The sequence below is a fragment of the Ursus americanus genome, chromosome 2, assembly GCF_024610735.1.
Source record: "Ursus americanus isolate L20-20 chromosome 2, mUrsAme1.1.p, whole genome shotgun sequence".
Lineage (NCBI taxonomy): Eukaryota > Metazoa > Chordata > Mammalia > Carnivora > Ursidae > Ursus > Ursus americanus.
Genome location: NC_142128.1, coordinates 104022721 through 104045994, shown reverse-complemented (window position 1 = coordinate 104045994; position 23274 = coordinate 104022721). Strand labels below are relative to the sequence as shown.

The 23274-nt window shown below is 42.0% G+C and overlaps 1 protein-coding gene across 5 annotated transcripts in view; it reads right to left on the bottom strand.

The window, feature by feature from the left end:
• Positions 1–23274, bottom strand: part of AKT3 (AKT serine/threonine kinase 3) — a 302152-nt gene that overhangs the window by 191083 nt on the left and 87795 nt on the right. The window contains exon 1 of one of the 5 annotated variants that reach the window (XM_045796137.2): positions 4849–4945. The exons of 3 other annotated variants lie outside the window; for them this stretch is intronic. In XM_045796137.2, coding sequence (XP_045652093.1) covers positions 4849–4879 — 31 coding nt within the window. In that variant the 5' untranslated portion in view covers positions 4880–4945. Of the gene's footprint in view, positions 1–13; positions 110–4848; positions 4946–23274 lie in introns of those variants that run through there. One more of the 5 variants, XM_045796147.2, reaches the window with a different exon arrangement.

Sequence of the window (23274 nt, the reverse complement as noted above, 5' to 3'; positions counted from 1 at the left end):
AACGAGTGCTTACTTAATATATTATTATGACGATGTAGAAATGGACGATTTCTAGAATAGTATTCCGTAGCAGGCTTCAACCAAAGATGTACCTTTGATACTTCGTCTTTAACCTTAGTGCTCTTTCAGGACTCTTTCAGATGCCGGGGGAAAGGCCCCACGGAAGCTAATGGAAGCAGAGAGTTATTTATTAGAAGAGTACAAGAACCTCATCCAAAGGAAAGAGCTATGCAGGCAGAACTTCGGCAAATTACATCTGGAAAATCGCCAGCATCACTTCTCTTCTTCTTGTTCCGGGACTGCGCACAGTCTGGTCTGGGTCTCTGTCTCTGGTCTCTCTTCTCCCTCTCTCTCTCTCCTATTCCCTCCTCCTTCCCCCAAAATGCTGCATTTGCCGTGTTCTCTTACCGGCGAGCTCCTCAGCTTGCTCACAGGAATGTATCTCCTGCCGGCAGCCCCTCATGGCCACTCGAACGAGCTCGGGCTTCACCTCTCCGTCTCTCAGCTGCTTCAGTCTCTGGCCTCTCCGATCCCTTGAAGAAGCTCTTGGGTCAGATGCCCACTTATCAACCTGACTTGGACAGGGGTGTCTACCCCACAAACAAGAGGGGGTGAGGGTGACCTTCCCTCAGAAAAGGCTATGGACAGAGCAACAAATCACTGGCATCTCCAACACACCTAGCCATGCTGCTAAGTGTGTGTGTGTACAGGCGTGTGTGTGTGTTTCAGGAAACAGATTTCTAGTTTAGTGGATTAGTTTTAACAATTGGAAAAAAATACTAATAATTAAAGGCCTTGCGGAATAAGTCACCGAATATGTTAAAAAAAAAAAAAGGAAAAAAAACTGACCCCAAAACGGCTTTGTGTTTTGTGTGACCACCAGACAGAACTATTAAGGGAACCAAGCAGAAGTCACCTGCATCTGTCATTCACTGTAGGCACATGAAACGGTCATGTTTTTATCCTAGTGAATAGTTTTATGCACTATATGCAAGAATAACACGAACCGTGGGGCAGAAGCATACAGTAGTCCCCCTTATTCACAGGAGATACATTCCGAAACCCCCAGTGGGGGCCTGAAACTGCAGATAGTACCGAACACTGTATGTATTATGCTTTTTCCTAAAACCCCTAATACATCTAGTATACCTACATACCTATGATAAAGTTTACTTTATAAATCAGGCACAGTAAGAGACTGACAACAAGAAATAATCCACCGTGGCGGATAAAGGGCAGGTGGGGAACTACTATGTAAGTGACTTGTATATTAACCATAAGACAAGGTCAGCTTGTATCACAGTCTTTTACTTAGTTATGACAGGAATTGTACACTAAGAATCTAAATGTCTTCCCAAGAAGAGTCTTGTCCAGTAGTTTTTAAACTGTGGGCCAAGATCTTTAATTTTCAAAGACTGGGCAGTATCAAAAATACTAGAAGCACTTGCTGACCATCTGACAAACAGGCAAGGTTCCAAAGGTAATTTGTCAGAGATTTAAAGCTCAGTTTATCATAGGAAAAATTTTACTAATGTAAATGGTAGTCAACTCCTTCATAGAGCTCTTAGTTGAAAAAGCACTACTCAGTAGTAATCACGAGACTTAATATTTTTACAACACATCACTTTGTTTTCACTCTCATTTCATGTGATCCTCTCCTCAACTCAGGAGACAGACAGGTCAGGTATTAATATCCCCATCAGTATTCTCTGCTCCAGTAGATGGCACACAAAGAATGTTTTTTGTTCAAGAGTTTCAAAACTGTATGTACCTGACAGAAGAGAATGAGCTATTGAGCTTCCTATCATTGGATGGCCGGGTATCAAAGATACAGAAGAAATCTGAGTGTAACCTTGTGCCAAATTGCTCCGTAGGTCACTGTTACCACTCAGATTCTAAGATCTGATGATTTTACAGATTAGGAAACCAAGATTTAGTGCTGGCAACGGACATGTCCATGGACTAGTTCTTTTGACTTCAAGTCCAGCAGTTCCAGTCAACCTATACATCATACAGCATATATTCTACATTATACTTGTAAGAAAAGCTGGAAACCCAAATCACTTTTAATAGCACTTCTATTTTTAAGATGCATTATAATGAGTCTAGGACATTGAATATAAAACATATCTATGGTCCACATGCATGGGAGAAGTATAAGGTAAAAAGAGAGCCATATATATATTTTTTTTTTTTTTGAAAAATTTATTTTAGAGAGAGTGCAGGGGGGACAGGCAGGTGGAGAAGGAGAGAGAATCCTTAGTAGACTTCACACTGGGTGTGGAGCCCGATATGGGGCTCAATCCCAGGACCCTGAAATTGTGACCTGAGCTGAAGAAAAAAGTCAGACGTTTGACCGACTATGCCACCCAGGTGCCCTAAGAGCCATATTCTCTTTATGAGGCAGGCTATGCAGAGGAAGACAGAGAGGTAGCCACTGTTTCCAGAGCAATGATGCCCAAGGCCCAGGTCAGAGAGTCTCTTAGCTCTTAGCACATCTGCAGCTGAAGCAGCTGCGAACAGTGGTTAAAAACCCCCACATCTTATAGCCATTGCCACCATCGGCAAGACTGCGGACATGAGCATTCCTAAGCCAAGGACTGTACGGATTCTCTTTGCTATCGTTTCCACAAGATCCAAAACTTGGAAATATCAGGTCAATCATGTAGTATATTTCTCACTAACACATATTATTAACTCTTCATTTTTAAAGCTTTTTTAAAAAGCTGTCTAAGCCACGAATATTTCACCCATTTGCTTTTTTATTGGCTGATAAAATCCAGTTGTGAAGCACAAAAGGTTAAAAGCTATCAACTGAAAATATAAAGAATAAATGTTAGTAAAATGAATTGCTGCATGTTTTCCTTTTTAAATATTCTAATATTTTAATGTCTGAAACACAAGGTAAATTTCACCTATATTTAAGCACTGTAAAAATATGATATCCTGTATTTAACATATGCATAAAACATGGCCATAATTCAATTATTTCCATGTACCTAAGAGAATGACTCGCTCAGGAAATAATTCAAGTAATGAATCTAAGCCACAGCATGCAGACATGTAGGCTTGCAACTCCTCTGTTCAGTTAAACACGTCATTTTCTGAAGATCATGTTTTGTCAAGATATTCGTTAATGAAACCTACAATAAGCAACAACAACAACAAAAGCATAGAGAATAAGGCAATTTTTTTTTTTTAAACAACCAATAGTGTTTTAAAATCCTCCCCAAGGGGCACCTGTGTGGCTCAGTCAGTTAAGTGTCAGACCCTTTGATTTTGGCTCAGGTCACGATCTCACAGCTGTGAGATCACGCCCCGCAGACAACTCCACACTGAGCGTACAGTCTGCTTGGGATTCTCTCTCTCCCTCTGCCCCTCCCCCTGCTCACGCACACACGCTCTCACTCTCTCAAAATAAATAAATAAAATCTTAAAAAAAAAAAAAAATCCTCCCCAACTCTCAGAGCTGATTTTCTTATTTTACAATGCCCCCTACTCCTCCAGCTCTCAAGGATGTCCTCCTAATACTACAACTCTGGGTTCTGAGTTGTTCCTGCCAAATCCCTAACACAGAATCCCAAATTTTCCTCCCAGTCTTCATTCTCTTCCCTTCGCTGAGTTCCACACTGACTCCTCCCTCCAATTCGAGTCATACTCAACTTCTCACTCCTCAGTTCCACTTTCTTTTCTTGACTCCCATTTCCAATGACTAACAAATGAGAATTAAATTTTAAATAAATGAAATTATTCACTCTAAGCAGTGTTGAGTTTAGTGAGCTGTTGAAAGAGATAAACCATGAGATCTCAGTGGTAAACACAACCAAAATGTATTTGGGGCTCACGTAAAGTCAAACAAATGCTCCTTATCCATGGGTGGCTCTCTTCCAGGAGTGATTCAGGGACCTAGACTCCTTCCTTTTAAGAGGCTCAGCCACCTCCTTGGCTTCATGACTGCCATTCGAAAGGACAGAAGAAAGAGGACTCCACACAGGAGATGGTTATGAGGCATGGCTGCAAGTGGCCTATCTTAATGCTGCTCATATTTCAGGGGCAAAAGTGGGCTTATGGCCATACCTAACATCAAGTCAGCTGGGAAATACACGTCTGTGTCCTGGGGTGGGGGTGAGGAATGAGGGCGTGCAAATGGATTTTGTGAATAAGTAGCAAATCTCTGCTATATTGAACATCTACTGTATAGTCTAAGTAAATTCTTACTTAACTACCTTGTATTATGAGGGACACATAAGAAATGAAAGCAACCGTTCAACTAAAAATGGTTAACGTACTAAATTTTATATATATTCACCACAAGGAAGGAAGAGAGGAAGGAAGGAAGGGGGTAAGGAGAGAAGGCAGGAAGGCAAGCAGTCTCTACCACGAAGGAACTTAAAATCTTTTTGGTAACACACACACACACACACACAACAGTCAAAAAAACATATTTCACTAATAAAAAGTACTAAATCAAAGATGAGTAAGTGTCAGATATCACTAAAAGATAGTAAGTGCAATCTTCATGTGCTTGACCATATTATAGAGAGTTCTAAGGTTTTTATCCTAAATAGGGTCTCAACCTAACATGGCCTACTCGTGTTGGTCTTAAAGATGTGAGGAGGAAAAAACAGACTTGGTAATATCATAATATTGCCTTAAAACAAGAGTTGAACCAGTTAAAGAGATACTTTCCTCAAATACGAGTATCTTTTAAAATTATACACTACTAATCGACATTGAGTGTTAATGCAATTGGGGACAAATCAAAATACAATCACTATTTGTCTTTTTTTCTTTTTTAATATCTTCCTAGCTCACAGTATATGTCTTAGAAAAAATAAGCATACAAACCATTCCTTTCAAAGTATGTGCTGTAACACATTCCATTGGCAAACAGGGCTCCAAGGATAATCAAGTAGTACTCTTATAATTCTTATATCTTCTGTCTCTTATATCATGGAGAGAAAAAGAAATTAATAACCCTGTAAAATTTATTATTTCACTGTAATCCTATCCTATCCTACCTTCTTAAAGAACGTATCCATATAAAATACGCAAGAATCAAAGGCCGTCATAACGCTTGCTTTCTGTTGCTCCTGGATGAGGAACATCTGAGGTGAGATTACCCTACAAATAACTTTTTTTTCTAACATAAAACAAAAACAGACATTATGATATGCTTCCTTTTTTATACCAGATTTGAATCTCTTCATACTACATTATAAAAATCTCTAAAAGAGCCAAGCATAAAATATTCCAAATAATTTCCAAACACATTTTGGAAATGAATACATTTTAATTTTACAGTCACTGAAATTTACACAGCTTAAAAGGTCACAGCAGGTGTTATGTTATTCTCATGAACAAAATGTTTAACATTAAGAACAATGCATACATTTTGACACATCTGCTGAATTCATGTTGCAAGTGTGCTTACATTTGTACTTGTTATTATAAGAGAAACATACTATAATACAAAACTTTAGGAAAAGATATATAAATGAGGCAAAAGAACTTAAATTTACTTTATAATTCCATCAAAGCAGTTCCATCTAATTTTTTTATATTTCTAAAATATATTCTATGCACGCTTTTGAATTCATGCATATGAATAAAACGCTAAGGAGAAAACAACGTAATTACCAAAATTTGTTTTACAAAAGGCATTCCCCAATCACAAGACATCTTTTCCAGTGACCATCATACTCCCAGGCCAAAGCCTTTCAATAAAGTCAGAGGACCTCACATTACACATAGAGAGTCAACACATTCTTTCCAGTGAACGAGACAAGCAGATTTCAAACTGGAGCAGCCTGGATGGGAATGCCCTGTCCAATCCCCCCCAGAAAAGGAAAAATTCTTCCTGAATGCAGAAAACTGACGTGAAGATTCATGTTTTCAACAAAATACCAACTAATTCAGAAAAAGAAATTTCATGACAAATCCTACCTCAAATATGTAACTAAAAACAAATACACTAAAGATACTTTGTCTAAGAAGTAATTAATTAATCTTTCTCCAGAAATGGATGAAAGAAATCTGGGTACTCCTTAAAAAGTATCAAGGCTACTTTTCATTTAACATTTACGTTTTTACTTAAAATATTCAAAGTGAAACTATTGATGTGTATCTGATGTGTATCCTATTTTTTTTCAAATACTCCGTTTACAAGCAGCAATAAGGTCTGAAAGACAATTTATAGAAATGACTAGATGTTGTTAGAGTAGAAATAAACAAATCACAAACATCTGACCCAGCTCTTACCAGGTCCTTTATCAAGAAGCATTATTGCAAAGCAGCTAAAAACTCAATCCTGATATACGGAAAATGAAGTTGGCTGGCATAGGAGAGTATTTTGAAGTGCTTTCTGAATACCTCAGTCTCACACTCAAATCAGAAGCATCTGTCTGCCAACTGTCAAGATAATGTCTAGCTTAGGAGTTTTCCTGAATTCATCACTATTCATAGATGCCTGTCACTACTCAAAAAAGGGGGGGGGATTAAAAAAAAAAAAGAAAGCCATACTTTCAAAGCTATTTTCTTTTTCTATATGTCACAGTCAAGGTAAATACAGAATTTATCAGTTTGAACCCAGCTGACTTTGACTTAACTGCCCCTCCACCTCCTTATCACCGGGTCACGTTAATACTTCCCACTTTACGTAGTTACTGAATTCAAGGATCTGATCCCTACACTCAAAGCCCCCACTTCACCATTCCTTTCACAACCAGATACAAGATAAAAGCACAATCCAGGTACCAGCCCCTAAGGAAAATGGTGCAATGACACATGGTGCAATAAAGTATTTTCACTGGCCTCTTAGTCGATGACACGACAAAGTTCAAGTTCAGTGCAGTTGTCTCTCTCAAGAACCTTCACTGAAAATTGCTTCCTACAAAATGTACACCATTTTTTCCCCAAGTCAGATACAACGAATCATACACATAAATAGTCCTCAAATTATAAAGAAATGCTATTCTGGGCCACTGTCCCAGTGCTGTGTGAGACAGGAGGTCCTGGAATGAAAAAGTCCATATACACCCAAGAAATAATGGAGACAATACGAGGCAGGGCAAAATCAAGGAAAATTGAGGGGGGGTAAAAACCACTAGAAATCAGAGAATGGTTAAGACTACTCCTCACTGAGTGCTCAGTTGTCCTATTTTCCACTTTACACGGTAACAGAATCAGTCGTTTAGATCTCTGTTTTTAGTTCTATATAAACCCACATACATCGGTGAACTATTATATGAACAAATAAGCAATCGAGATCAAAAACTGAGAATCAGGAGCGCCGGGGTGGCGCAGTCGTTAGGCATCTGCCTTCGGCTCAGGGCGTGATCCCAGCGTTCTGGGATCGAGCCCCGCATCAGGCTCCTCAGCTGGGAGCCTGCTTCTTCCTCTCCCACTCCCCCTGCTTGTGTTCCCTCTCTCGCTGGCTGTCTCTGCCAAATAAATAAATAAAATCTTAAAAAAAAAAAAACTGAGTATCAATAAAGAAGTTAGTTTCCTTCCAAAGACATAATTTTTAAGCATAAAAATGAGGAAAAACTTTTACATAATAAAACTTACTGTATCCCAAGTTATATTTTGACATAATTATGTGTTAAGAAACATCCTAAACTGAGCTACATTTTCTTACTGTTTTCCATCATAATTTAAACGAATAAGGCCTACATTTTAGTGTAAATATGAATTACCAGAGTACTTAATGCACACGTAACCATCTTTCAGGATAGCAAACCTAGAAATCTTAATTCCAGTATCTGAAAAACTGCATTTTTTATAAGCACCACACAGGATTCGAAAGCAGGTGGAGAGGCGCCTGGGTGGCTCAGTCTGCTGGGCATCCTACTCTTGGTTTCTGCTCAGGTAATGATTTCATGGTTATGAGATCAAGCCCCACCTCGGGCTCTGCGCTCAACAGGGGGTCTACTTGAGATCCCCTCTCTCCTTCTCCCTTTGCCCGTCCCCCCTCAAATAAATAAATCTTTAAAAAATAAATAAAGATACAATGCGTGGATTATAGAGCTCACCCTTCAAAAAATATTAACTTAAGTGCAAAATTTCTACTGGGAGATGACAGATCTTTACATTTTAAATTAAAATCCATCCTTCATTCATCAAATCACTGGTTGATGAAAACTGACAAGGTGATGGAGGGAGAAAAATAAAGAAAAGGCAACTACTGTCCTAAACTGCCCTCGTATATGGACGGGGAAAGCAGGTACACAAGGAACAAAACCATGATCATCACAATCACATAAGGAAAGTCCTGACAAGGGGCTGGCGCAGTGCCAGCAAGGAGAATTTACTTTCCCCGGGGCACAGGGGAAATGGGGCAGTGTCGACAGTGGAGCCAACCTTGAAGGACTCAGCACCCGACCAGAGTGCGCCAAGTACGCAAGTCCCCGTCGCCGGGGGTGTACATGTGAAGACTTGACCCTCGGAGGTACTGAACCCTCTACATCCGATGTCCTTGCCCTACTCTGAGAAAGTTCAGTTTACAACGAGCTGAGCCGCCGAGCCGCAGTAAGAGACCGAAACAGTAACTAGTAATGAAACAGAGCAACTGTAACAATAAACTACAGTAAGAGTTCTGCAAACATGGTCTCTCTCTCTCTCCTTCCTGTGATGATGTGAGATGTGACGTGAGATGAGAAAATGCCTACGGGACCAGATGAAGTGTGCCGAATGACGTCTACTGCAGCGGGAGGCTACTGTTCACCTTCCAACAAAGTTCAGGAGCAGGATCACCAGCTTCACAACTGCGGGAATCAGAAACCATGGAAAGCAAAACTATGGATAAGGGGGTACTGCTGTACCCCGGGAGGGAAAAGTGCTACCTGCAAAGGTGCAGGAAAGAGAAATCACATGTGCTCTCCCAGCTGGAGAGCAGGGTAGCTGATCTCAGCTGTTCTTCTGTCTCTACTTCAGGGATCAGAACAGTATAATCCAGCAAGAACGATCCTCGCTGCACAGTGACTGGCGAGGGCCGGGAGCAGGGACATGGAGCACAGAAATTACGTCCTCCATGGCAACTGAGTAAAGGAGAATAACACGTGTCTTTCCTTCTAAAGGCTACTTTGCCTCTTTCAATATACAGCTCAAATATATGTAATTCTCCCAAAACATCACTGCCAAGAAAAATAAGTGAAAATAGTAATGTCTTATGAGATTCGAGTATATTAATGAAAAGGATACATATGTTACATATATGTGGCTATAAGATGTCACACTGGTTCAAAATGAACAAGCAACACTTTTCACAGGAGTAGCTAAAAGTCCACACGGAAATGTGATTATGTGCATTCGACTCATCTACCAAGCACTTAGTGGAAGACCGGAAGGCTACTGCCTTTTTTAAAAGGTTACTACTGCTCATAAAGGCCTAACATAGGGCAGATTTGGAATTTAACGCCTCCAACATTAATGTGTCATTATGCTGGTGGGTGCCAATGTCTGATGACTCTGCTACTGAGCGCTATAACAGATCTGAAGTTTGATCCATCTAGGGTTCCAGCCGTGAGATAACCTTCTCCCCCGTGTGAAGACCAAATCCACTTTAATCATTTATGAAAAGTAGATAATAAAAGAACAAGACTGATTAGTTTTGTGTTCAAGGACACTTAAGTGAATCCCAGTGATAACATCTAGAAAAATTCCCTGGATAAAGTCAGATTTTTAAAAATCTACCGAAAAAAGCAGGGTCAGTACCATTTGACCTACCTACCAGATGTAAAAAAAAACCTATTTTAACATATAAGGTGAACTCAACTAACAGAGAGAATCTAAACCTAAGAACATAGTAAATATTTAATATGGTCTTTGACCAATATCTAAGCTTGACTTTTATGATAACTCGTAACAGTAATTTCTCAAAATAACACAACAATTTTCATGAAAAACTTCATAGTTACTCAACTTGTCAACCAATATTCTCTCAACACAAGAGAAAGTTCTTTACGGACAAGTGCTCAGTCCCATGGCCATATGAGAGTGGTCAAAACAACATTAAGAAAAAAAAAATGGACCAAGGGTGTAAGATACAAAATTCTAAATGGGTCAGAATGCACAAATTCAGTGTCAAATGTGTCTTCTTTTATGGTTTGTGCTGCCCTTAAAAACCAAAGCATCTTCATGAAAAAGCAGGTGATTTGGTAGAGCTGGGGACAGAGCGCAAAAAGGAATTCATTTTACCCAAACACTTGGCATCCTTCAACAAATCTATCCATACCAAATCGAAATAAGGCAGATAAACTTCTGCCAATCCCATCCTCTCTAAGCAGGTGCACCGGTGACCCCGCCAGCGCTCCCTGCCTGAGCCGAGGGGAGAGATGTCAGCACCAAGGTAAAACCTGCTCCCGCCGTGGGCCCCACTCAGTCCTTCAACAGATTCCTTCCACACTCAGGTTAGGACAGAAAATGCGCAATTCACACAAGTATAAGTGTTTCTGGTGAATGTGAACACATTAACATTTAAAAGGAGCCCAACCTACAGGATACACACTGAGACTGAACACACACCACGGTCAAACACAGGACAAGGCAGCTCAACCGGACATCTGTTATGGAAGGAAAAGTAAAGGGCAGACTACGGACAACATTTCATCCTGGAGTCAGTCTTCATAAATCAGCCTACAATATCAAAGGTTTATTATTGTAAGGATTCGCCCTTATTTGCAATTTATAGTTTGAAACATGCACAGTTGAAAACTCTAGTCTTCTTGAAACAATACCTTAGGGGTTAGGACTCACGACACCAAGTTTCACATCCTCTTGGTCTATAGGAAAGGAACCTCGACCCTCACATTTCAAAGTATTTCTAGTTAAAAAAAAAAAAAAAAATAGACCCAAGAAAATGAAGCATCATAAATATTCTATCAACATCAACTCTAAAATTAAATATTTAGATCTAAACCTGACCTGAGTTAAAATAATAATAATAAAAATAAGAGCATTATCATACTTATTTGATGGATACTTATAAAATGTTGACATTTTATAAGAATCGACCTTGGGGCACTCAGCTACATTTCTCTAAACTAAATCATCAATACAAACGCTTAAAGCAAAATGTTGTAATCCTATGACATTAGTAAAGCCTAAGAGATACTGAAGACTGGAACTATCTACTCCCTAGACAACTGACTGTGCCCATTAACAGGGTGTGCTTCACTGTTCCAGGAGACCTTGGCCCAGGCACAGGGTCGGACTGCTCATTACGGCCTATTGTGAAACACTCATCCACTACTCCATGGAAAGTATCAAGTGTTTGGTCTCTCGGGTTTTTTTTCAATTCTTTACCGCTGTACGATGTGTTGTACACACACACACACACACTGTACGAACCTACCTTAAACCAAACGTTGTTCCTCAATACATACCAACCTTGCCTTCTTCCTTCCAAGACACACTAAGGCTCTAGCCAGCACGTGTCCCTCACGGCAGTAAGTAATAAACTCAGTTTTGTCTCATCGGTGCATTGTGAGCAAGATATTTGGAAAGCCAGCATTTGATACTATGCCAATTACATATTTTAATTATTTCAGGTAAAAAATTTAAAGGGTTTTTGAAAACTTTTAGCTTCCTAATGCAGCCCAGGAGCCATTGTGAATTTGAATTATGAAACTTGTTTTACCTAAAACTTGACAAGAACAGTGAGGACTAGACAGGCAATCACGATGTTCTTTCAGAAAAACTATTCTGGTCATATGTTGTCAGTTCTTCAAGGTGTCAAAGAAAACCTCAGACAACAAAATCTTAGATCTTTCTAAGATTAATGAGTTTAAAGCACATTATCCTTAAAGTTACAAACCCATTTATAATCCACAGACTTTAAGGCAGGAGTCAAATGCCAGACTTCCTGGGAAAGGAAGCGAGTTCTTAGGGAGAAAAGCACCTAAGAAGTCCAGGCTTCTTTACAGAAAGAGCCTCAGGTGGAGGCACAAGACCTTCTGATCATCCAGGCCTCGGGCAGAGTTTCAAAAGCCAATGAAAAAGGGAATGGCCAATGAGTTAGAAGAAGCAAAGATGAGAAAGTGTTTTAAGAAGGATCAGTTGCTGACTGTGCTGAATGACATTAAGAAGTAGAAGAGGAGGGGCACCTGGGTGGCGCAGTCGTTAAGCATCTGCCTTCCGCTCAGGGCGTGATCCCAGCGTTCTGGGATCGAGCCCCACATCAGGCTCCTCCGCTGGGAGCCTGCTTCTTCCTCTCCTACTCCCCCTGCTTGTGTTCCCTCTCTCGCTGGCTGTCTCTGTCAAATAAATAAATAAAATCTTTAAAAAAAAAAAAAAGTAGAAGAGGAGCCAAAAAAAATGTCCAATAGATTGGGAAACACAGACATCATTCGTGATTCTGACAAGAGCCTTTTCAGGGAAGTAGTAAGAAATTTAAGTAGCCTGAAGTGGTCTACAAAGTAGAACGGTAACCACGAGGCGAGAGCCCAGGCTGGCAATACAAAGTATTCAAGAAACCGCATTAAAAGGGGAAGCAGAAATAGAGGTGGGAGCTGGAATGGGTGGCAGGTGTCAAGTGAGGGCCTTTCTTTTTCAGATGGAAGGTACATGATCGTGAGAACGAGGACGGAAGGGGGTCGTTCTGTGATGTGAAAGAGGGATGACAGAATTGAGAGGTCTCGGAGAAGATGAAAAGGGATGGAACCCAAAGAACAAGGGAAAAGAACAGCAACTGCGTTGAGCTTACATGTCAGAATATGGCAGGAATACAAACCAGTACCTTTCCAGATCAAGCACTTTATACATTACAAAGAGCCATAAAAATAACTTTATCTTTGAGCCAGTAATTCCACTTGTAAAATTCTATCTAAAAAAAAAATACAGGAATGATCTTAACTATGTAATGATTAAGGACAACTATTACATTATGATATAAAATGCTTATGAAAAGCCCTTAACAACATGGGAAAATGTTTATAGTGTTAAAAGAAAAAAGGATATAAAATGCCAAATGTTGGATTTCAAGTACATACAAATATGTGTACAGACAAAAGATGAAAGAAACACAAAATATAATTAACTTAACTTTGGGGATAGTAAAGATTATAATTTTTTAAAGATTTTATTTCTTTATTTGAGAGAGCAAGAGAGAGTACAAGCAGGGGGAGCAGCAGAGGGAGAAGCAGCTCCCCACTGAGCAGGGAGCAGGATGTGGGGCTCGATCCATGACCCTGAGATCATGACCTGAGCCGAAGGCAGACGCTTCACCAACGGAGCCACCCAGGCGGCCCTGAATGGGTCATTTTAAATAGCAGAATGAAACAATTTGTTTTCACCTTGTCTATATTTTCAGTGCCTCCCTCTCTACTGACTCCGTCCTAATGTCATTACATACTTACGTTTCAGAAGCGTCCTTGGGTTATTTTGTATGTAAGGCCACCACCTGTGTGCCGCCAGCTGGGCGCCAACAGCAACGCAGCACAAGCCGGAGCAACAGCAGAGCAGCGCACCGCCCACTGACTGGACACAGCGCTCCAGGCCGCCCACACCTTTAAGTTCAACGGCGTGACGGGATCACCAACGATCAAAGCCACAGAGAACGGTCTCCAAGAATGTAGAGAACACTTGCTCTGCTACAGCAGCAAGAACAGAGGGGCACGAGAAGAGGGAAAGAAGAGCCACGGGACCCTTCTCGAATGATCTACGTCAGGAGAGAGTGGTGACAACCGTGAGCCGAAGCTTCCCCCAAGCGGCGTCCACGCCGGCCTCCAGCAAGGAAGCAGGTAGCCACAGACTTGGAGACTCGCAGCCACAGGTGTTTAAAAGTCGGGATAGAGAAATTATTATTTACCGCCCCCCTTTCAGGCAAGAAGAGTGTTCTGTGAGGAAAAAGAGAAAGAAGACGGCAGCAGAAGTGGACGCTGAAACCTGCTCCAGAATCTCAGCTCAAGGAAGGATCACGTGTATAAACCCGGGGTTCACCCCTCGTTTCCGAGTCTTTCAAGTCCGAAAGCTCTGGGTTATAATTTCTGCCCATTTGCTCTCTGTGCAACCCTGGACCACTTACTTCACATCTTACATCATAGTTCAGGATCCTTCTATATCATTTCAAGAGTGTAACACTCCGCCTGTGGAGCGATTAAGAGGATGAAATGAAATAAAATACAGAAAACATCTAGAGACAAGCCTGACACATAATTATAGTTTTCAAATTTTTGGTTTCCTTCTCCAACTTCATTCCCCACCTCCACACATGTCTGTGATCTACTTCATATGCTTTGTTGTGTACGTACACATGTTCTTCCTAAACAGATTTAGCTTCACCTTAACAATACTACCTACCAGGAGGCTGACTATGAGGAAGGACAATGGCCACATTGCATGTGACAACAGGACTCTGTCCCCCAACCTCTACCACCAGCCCGGGGAGACGAAATCACGAGGTCTGCAGCAATCTGCTCAGAACAGTCAAGACTTGGCCAATTCCCAAATCTCTGCCCCTGCATCCAGCTGCCACCAACCAGAAAAAGCTAAATATCCTCCCCAACCAATCACGGAAGATGCCCACCTCCCCACGCCAACAACCGCCCACCAGGGCTCACCTGAAGCCTTCCCTGTTCTTACTATGAAGCTGTCCTACTCTTCGACCTGCCATTGAGTCCCAGGTAAGCTAAGGTGGCTGACTCCCTATGCTATGCTAACTCTGAGTAAACGGTCTCTGTTCTCATGTGGGGCTAGACTGTGGATTTCCACACCAGAATAGACTAGTCGCGTTCTACTATATAAAAATAAATATTTAATATTTATTATTGGGCACCACCTAAAATAATCTTCAACTGTCACACTTTGGGAAATGCTGCACTTGGGTTGTATAGACGGGACTGCCAACCACCTGTAGGAGTCCCATGCAGGTCAACAAACTATGATCTCCTGGGGACATAAAGTTAACAAGCTTCCTTTCTAATCTATTTAAAAAGCATCTCCTTTTTTAATACTTCTAAATCAAAATCTCTGAAGTCTGATGGCACTACCAGAATATTCTGTGCAGGGAGGAAAGCCTCCATCAGACCTCTAGAACGCTAGGTTAGTGAGTGAGCACCTGTCCACTACTTTACAGAGATCAGGCAGGGAAGCCTGCGTGGCGTTGAGTGTGGCAGGGAGCAGGAAAGGAAAACTGTTACCACGGACTAACAGCTTCCACGGAAGTCCATCTGCAAGGCCGGAGACCCGTGTCTGCGCCCGTAGTTCAAGACACAAAGTCAGAGGTCTAACTATGCCTACAACGATGGGATGCTAGAACATTAGAAGATGAGAGAATGTATTCCGTTTCTCTGCTTACAGGGAAGATCGGTTCGTCTTCAACTTGCCTTTTTCCTAATTGGTCTAAACATGCTCCAGTGTGGATTGAGTTTAGCCATCCAATAAGCTTAAGTACTTCTCAATCTCTGAAATTACTCCATCTGTCAAATACGTTCTTAAATAATGACCCCAAACTCTAGTTGGTCTACAAATTTGCAACACTACCCCTCTGGGGTAACTTTAAAGAACTGTTGTATAACTGACAGTGGTTCCTTTCAAAAGAACAAGACGAGCCTGTGTACTGAAAAATAAAAACTCAAGTTCAGGAAAATCATAAATACCAATGAACGAACAAGTACCCTCAAAGCTAGATGGTAACACTATTGTTATGTGCTCTTGCCAATCAGCATTGTTATGGCTTGACAAAGAATCCAGTGCACCAGACTGTAGCTAATTATGTATATTCAAGTGATTAGCAAGCACTTGTTGCCTCTTTCACACCACCCTCCAAACAGCAGCCTTTGAGAGGAGAATAGACTGCAAATGTATTGAGAGAACACTGTTAATCCTTTGGGGAGAACGTAAATGTAAACAGGACGACTCTACATCAAGGTGCTTTGACAACAACAATCATCTGCATAAACACATGCTCAACAACAAACAGGTGTTCTATTTCACAACTCGCACCCATTTGATGCTTTCAAGTAAGCATCATGCACAAACTGTTAGAAGTACTTTGAAACCAGCTGCAATTACTATAATTAGCTGCTTTCCTACACTTTGTTTCCTTTTACCTGTTCAGTACTGAGCTATGCCAGCTCACACACCCTAAGTGACCAACGTTTCAGGGCTTTCACTCTGAAGTATAGAAAGAGGAGAGATGAGGGTCAACTTCAACTAATTTAACTGGAACCTTCTGTAAAACACCCTAACCAAAAATACTAAAGCAAAATTCAAACTTTTATTTTAAAGCTACATTAATGAGACAAGAGATAGTGCTTTTTCAAAAGCTGTTCATAGTTTTGACTCAGAAGAGACCCAAATTACTGTAGTATTGAAAAATGGAAGTGAGTCAGGGGAAGTACTCTAAAGTCCGTCAGTTAAAGACTAAGTAAAACGCAGAGCCATTTATTCAAACAGAATACTACACAACAGTTAAAAGGCATGACTGAGGACGGCCATAGTGCTAACCGCGCAGTATGGACAGAGCGCACAAATGCAACACTGAGAGAAAAGAAGGAAATTTCAGAATGCCAAGAAGTAAAGACTAACCATCACGAAAAGTACGGAGTAACCGAATCATCACCTACATACAGAACTATAAACATCCTTCTAAAATCAGGATTTCCGGGCACCTGGGCGGCTCAGTTGGTGATGCATGATCCCGGGGTCCTGGAATCGAGTCCCACGTCAGGCTCTCTGCTCAGTGGGGAGCCTGCTTCTCCCTCTGCCGCTCCCCCTCTCGCTCACTCTCACTCTCTCAAATAAATAAATAAAATCCTTAAAAACAAAAATCAGGATTTCCAAACGTGAATACAAAAAACATAAAAGTCACACGTAGCAGAGCTTCTCAATAGGAAAAACTGGGGAGGGCTGACGTCCTAACCCTCAAACCAGGAATGGACACGCTGTCAAGTCCACAGCCCTGCGTCAGTCTGTCCCCTGTGCCCACCCAGCATTTCCAGTGAACGGTAAGTACTGACCAATAAAGAACTCATGAACGAGTGAGTGTGAGGAGGGAATGAGTGCATAACTCAAGCTCACAAATCAACTGAAGAGCTAGAACTGTGACTGTTCAAAAAAATGTAAGCCACAAAAAGGAAAAAGAATGTAAAAAGGAAAAGTAGGTCACAGTATTACATTATTTTAAAGTATTTGTTAAGGTATCATTTAGTAAGATATTTGAAACTTGAACAGCAAGCTACTCATACTGAAAATAATTAGTAGTATTAGTCTACAGTCAGAAAAAATATTTTGTTCTATTTCTCCTCATAACGTTTTCCCCCATTTTTCCTCCTCATTAGAGATTACTGCGCCAGACCCAGCAACAGACTTCAGCATCTGAGTGGCTAAGTCATCATCGTCACTGTTGTCCTTATTACTAGTTTTCCCAGCTACTCCCTTCCTTTTTAAGTAGACTGAGCCGGAGAAGTAGACGCACGTTTGTCACAACTATGCGTAGAAAACGAAATCTAAATCCAATTAAAGGGTCCAATTCTAGAAGTACTGGGAAGATGAAGAAGGAAATAACAGTGTCTGAGATGGTGCCGTGGAAAAGCAAGTAGAATGACAGAATGAATCTGAGGTTGAAGATAAGTCAAATATTTTTTTTTAATTTATTTGTTTTAGAGAGAGAGAAAGAGAGAGTATGGGGGGTAGGGGCAGAGTGAGAGACAGAATCTTAAGCAGACTCTGTGCTGACTGGGAAGCCCAACGTGGGGCTCGATCCCACGACCCCAAGACCATGACCTGAGCCGAAATCAAGAGTTGGACACCCAACCTACTGAGCCACCCAGGCACCCCACCCAGTGATTCAAATATTAGTAAAAAGTGAATTATTTCTTTTTGCTAATGCTAAACACAAAAATATGTCCTATGTAAATATTAAGTGTAGGGATAGGTAATTTAGAGGGGGATACATTTAGTTTGGGTTATATTTAGTCTAAACTATCTGACACATATTTGTTTATTTTAAAATATACAAATCTGTAAACATATGAAAATGTAGGTACCAGAGAGAAGTCTTGATGAGGGTGAAAAAGTGTGTGCTGTGTACTCAATACAATTGGGTTTAAATCCTGACTCTCCAACCCACTATTGGTGTAACCCAGATAAAGTTAACCCCTCTGAAGAGATATCTTGCACCACAGAATTGGATAATAATACAACAATGCCCACCCCATAAAGGCATCACAGGCTTACATTCTATCGTCTACATAAAGCAAGCAGCACAGTGCCCCGCACCTACTGTAGTGAGCGATCAACCAGCGTGAGAAATGACAATCACCAATCATCATCGGCTGTCATGGCCAACACCCAAGTCCCTGAGAACTGAGGTCAAGGAAAAAGCAAAAGGCCTCCAATCTTCGCACTTGGTGCCCAATGCTAACAAAAATCCACCAGCAAAGAAAGGCACTAGAGGAGGCTGAAGGAAGCACAGCCCCGGAAGAAAATGGAATGCAGGAACGAGGAAGGGGAGGGGATGGCTCTCCAGGTCAAAGCATGAGGGGCAAGAAAACACTGGCCGAGAACTTCAAAGGCAAAGAAAACAAGCATGATGAATACAGTAACGGGACAATCTTAAAGAAATTAGGACCCTTGGAAAGTGCTCAGAGCTAAGAGAAAGAAGTGGAAGGCTGACGCCAAATTGAGATCGTCAAGGCATATACCAGCTTAGAACAAAACAAAGAAGTACGAAGACTCTGCTCAAGATTTGCCTCCTTTAGAAGACCTCAAAATCCACCTGATTCCACTCAGACTGGCACTCACCACATTCTGCTACTTTCGTTCCATCTTCCCAAAGAACAGTGCCCGTGGGACCGGCACTTCACGGCCACGTACAGACATCTGCGGACCACGTGATCGATGGCACCCTTCAAGGGCATTTGTAAGATAACGATGTGAACACTGAGCAGTTGTCTCTCCGGCACCATCTCTCACCTGTCCCTTCCTCTGACAATCTCCCCAGCCCTACACATCCCTTTCCCTTCCAGAAAGGTCTGGATTCCATCCTGTCACACACACGCTAGTTGGGCCCCTTCCTCTAACCTGCTTCCCTTCACACCATAACAAGTCACTCTTCCTCTTCCTTCAGTCTGGCTCTTCCCTCTTCATGGACTCCAGGACGCTTTTCTTGACTCTGCTGTGCACAAGCCAGATGAGCTTGGACAAGTCACTTTCCTCCTCTGTGCCTCCGCATACCCTCCTGCAAGATGAGGCTGGAACAGTGCTCACCACATGAGACTCCTGGGAACATTCAAGGACACTGGTCATGCAAGGTGCGGGACACAGGGCTTGGCAAGTAGTTACTGCTTAGAAAAGCGTAGCTCTCTTCGTTATTCCCTGACCCCAACTCTAGGTGGAGAGCCCCTCCTGTACCATTATTGTCGTGCCTCTTTCCCTCCCACAGCACTTGCCCAAGTATGGATTACACTGTATCTGCTAAGGAAGATGAGAAGTAGAGAAAAACAAAACAGGAGAAAGAAGTAGAAGGCAAGAGAAAAAAGTGGGCGCTCAAGACAGGGATGAAGGGAGCGAGAGAGAGATACAGGAAAGGGTATATTTCCTTAATGAGACCGTACACGATAAAGTTGAACTCCTGTTCTCAGGGCTTCCACACTTTCCTCTTGAGCCCACAGAGATTCCACACTAACTAGGAGGACGACTGTGCCCACTGGGGCAAGTTACTGGGTGTCAGTAATGAGAGTAAGACTTTCCTATGAATCAAAAGAAATGAAATCAAGGGTCAAAATGATTCCTCGTCCAAATCCGGGAATCAAAGTCACACAGAAACACTGATCTAGGCTAAAGTAGGACACACTTGTAAATTACGAGAAGATTCCAAAACACTGAAGTACTTTGGTCCCTTCGCACAAATTAGCTGTTCATTTTAAAATAACACAGAGTAGTGTTAGGACCAGAGATGAAGATAAACACGCCCAAACTGCATCAACTCCATCTGCAGCCCAGAGAAGTTAAACAGCAGAAAGCAACGAAGAATAGACTCTTCACCAAAAAAGAAATGTTTGTTTTTGCAGGTTAGCTCCACCATTTTTTTCACATTTGCATCCTACTAGTTCTACTTGGTCTCCCCATTATGCAACAGTTCTTTACAATACAGCCAGCTACCCTGACAACTGGGTTCCTTTGCCAGAGTGGCTTTGTTTAAATCCTAAAGCTGTGCTTGGCTTTGCACTGAGCCCAGTGGCTGCCTGTGATCTGAATGCCAATGAAGAGTCAGACCCTGTTGTCTAACAAGCCAGAGACTAAAAGGTCTCTTTGGGGTCAACAAACTGTCTCGACTACTTTCATAAGCTTAAGAGACTGGAAAATGAAGCTAGAAATGCATCCTATTTCTTAGGGGGACAATAGGAAAAAGTATTAAGCGCCTAACATCCATCAGATACTTTTTAGAGCTTCAACTTCAAATTTGAGGGGCCCTAGTAAACCTTCACATGTAAATAAAGTGCTGCTTCTTCTAATGGGAATAAACTTAATCTTAAAGAAAAAGTGTAAATAAATTTCAATTAACATATCAAATTGGAGGGCGTTTAGAGAATTGTATACTCAAAACTACATTAAAAAAAAAAAAAAAACAAACCTGTGTCCCAGTCCCCACTTGTTACTGATCAAGGGAGACAAACGACAAATACAAAGATGGTAAACCAGTCTTCGGCTACAATCTAAGAAATGCAGAAGTGCATAACTCTAAAGAACCAACTCCGAGCTAGTACCTACTTCATGGCAAATATTAAAAATCCCTTAAAAAAAATCCAACAGTAGAAGCAGAAAAAATAGTTTCAACTACATCATTTTAGTTCAACTGTCAATGAAAAACAACACGCGTTGTTGTCTGCTTAACTTGCCATTCAGCTACTAGTCCACATTGCCTTATATTTTAGTACTTAGAGGCTCCCTTTTTCTTACTTACAACGAATCTCATCGATGCCACATTCTGCCTGTTTTACTTCCTGGATAGCTCTCAAATTTCTGCCTCCGACCCTAGTGCCACAACCCTAACTCAGATCACGACAATGGCTCACCTGCAGTCCTACAAAAGCCTCCTAACTGATCCCTGGCCAGGGCAGCCCAACAGATACATAACACAATCCTCACGTGTAACTTTATATTTTCTCAGAGCCACCTTTAAAAATGCAGAAACAGCCAGGTGACATTATTTTAAATAATATATCTTTACTTAACCAAATATACCCAGGACATTAGCATTTCAATAAATAATCAATAAAAGGAATTGAAATATTTTACGTTCTGTTTTTTCCAAAGCATGAATTCAAAATCCAGAATGTATTTCACACCTACGGTACGTCTCAATTTAGATGTTACATTTTCAACAGCTTAAGTAAGAAATGTAATCCTACCAAAACAATAAAGCTGAAGGGAAAAGATTTTATACAGCTTGTTTTTAATTAAAGGTCAATAAAATTTCAAATCTAGTTCCTCAGCCACACCGGCCACATCTCAAGTGCTGAACAGCCCCCAGCTCCTGGGCTGGACGGCTCAGCTACAAGGCTTCAATTGTTGGACCTTCCCTTCCAGACTTAGAGTATTCAAGTATGCAAACCCTTCCCATCGTCTACAGCCTAAAGCCCTCTGTCCACTTCTCAGAGATCTTCTGACAAAATCTAACCTTTATAGCCTGCCTCCCACACGGGATTCCCTTCTCTTTCCAGCCTCATCTGTCCCCACATTCCTGCACCCCCCGCGGCAGGCAACAGTGCTCTGGCACGGAAAGCGCCAGTGTCCTCCTTCGGCCTGTGCCGTAAGTCCTACTGGACACTCTTCTTCTTCCCAACCCCTGTTGACTGGCCACCTCCAGCTTATCCTTCAGGGTGTGAATAAGAGATCATCGTCTCTTCTCGGATCCCTTCCTGTTATACGACACAAGCTCTTGGGAGGCAGGAATCATGTCACTCTCATTTACTGCTGTATCCCCAGCGTCTATGAAAATGCCTGGCCCTTTGTAGGCACTCAATAAACACGATTCAATCAACATAGTGGAGGGAGCTATGTTAAGCATGCCCTCATTCAACACACATGGCAGGAAGATAAGCGTCATCCTGCGAGTTCACTGACATGGTTTTACTCTAACCAGAAATAGACCATGAGAATCTACGCCAAAACGAACTCTGAAACACCAAGACTCTCAAAGTTGGAATCTTCAGTATGAATTAACACTTTGTACCCAACAGCTTCTTCTGTGTCTACTGGAAGGGCAGTGGAGGTCAGAGGAAAATTTTCCCCCCACTTCTTATAAGGGGGGGATTCATGAGCATAATACCAGATTTCTCTCTCTCCCTTTACTCACGCTATTCAGGTGAGATGGAGTCATTTTTCTGGTGGAGAGATGTGGGGGGAGAAACCTTGGCATGCAGAATTCTGTCCAGTCCTTTTTCTCCCTTTTGAAGCTAGTCTGCTGCAGAAAATGCAAATTTGCCTTTGTCCCTACATGTGAGGGACCAGCAAACTAACTACACAAGGCCTGCAGCCTGTTTCTCTCAATAAAGTGTTACTGGAACACAGCCCCACCCATTACTTCACAGATCGTCTAGGGCTGCTTTCTTGCACTACAGTCACAGAGTTGAGTGGCTGGAGTTGTGAAGAAAACCACAGGGCCTACAAACATAGCTTAGTATCTGGCCCTTTGCAGAGACAGACCCACGCTCTACGGCACATCTCACTTGCAGGGTCTGAACCACACCTGGAAAAGTCCGCTTAATTCTGCAGTTCAAGCAGCAAGCCCTGTGGCTCTCACACTAAATACGCCTCCAGCTTAATCTTCATCGGAGAGCTGCTTTGGGCTCCATCTTTGCTCTTTATCTCAAATAGTGGATACAAGGCCATATAATCAGTCATTCTTTTTACTGCAGCCTCTGGAAACCCCAGCACTTCATCTTTATACATCTTCTCAGCAAAGTGTTTAAGTTCGAGGGTCTGAAAGTGCGAGGGCAGGGGTCTCGGTCAAGCGCGTGTTTATGGTCCGAAGTACTTGGAACGTGTCTTCTGGAGGAAATGTTGGCGCTACACCTGGGAAGCATCTCATTCATGCGAACGTCCTCACACACGCAGCGGTGCTCTTCTGTTTCCAGAGCCGAGTACTTGACAGCCCAGCCCGGGTCTCGGTAGACCGGCTAGTGGCAGGCTCTGGGCTCCCCAGACGCCGTGCTGGGCGCGGGGGCCGCGCGCCTCGCGGAGGAAAATCCAGAGACACCGGCTGATGAGCGCCTAAGGAGCGAGACGCACAACGTCGCACAACGTCGCACAACGTCGTCAGGTGCGTTC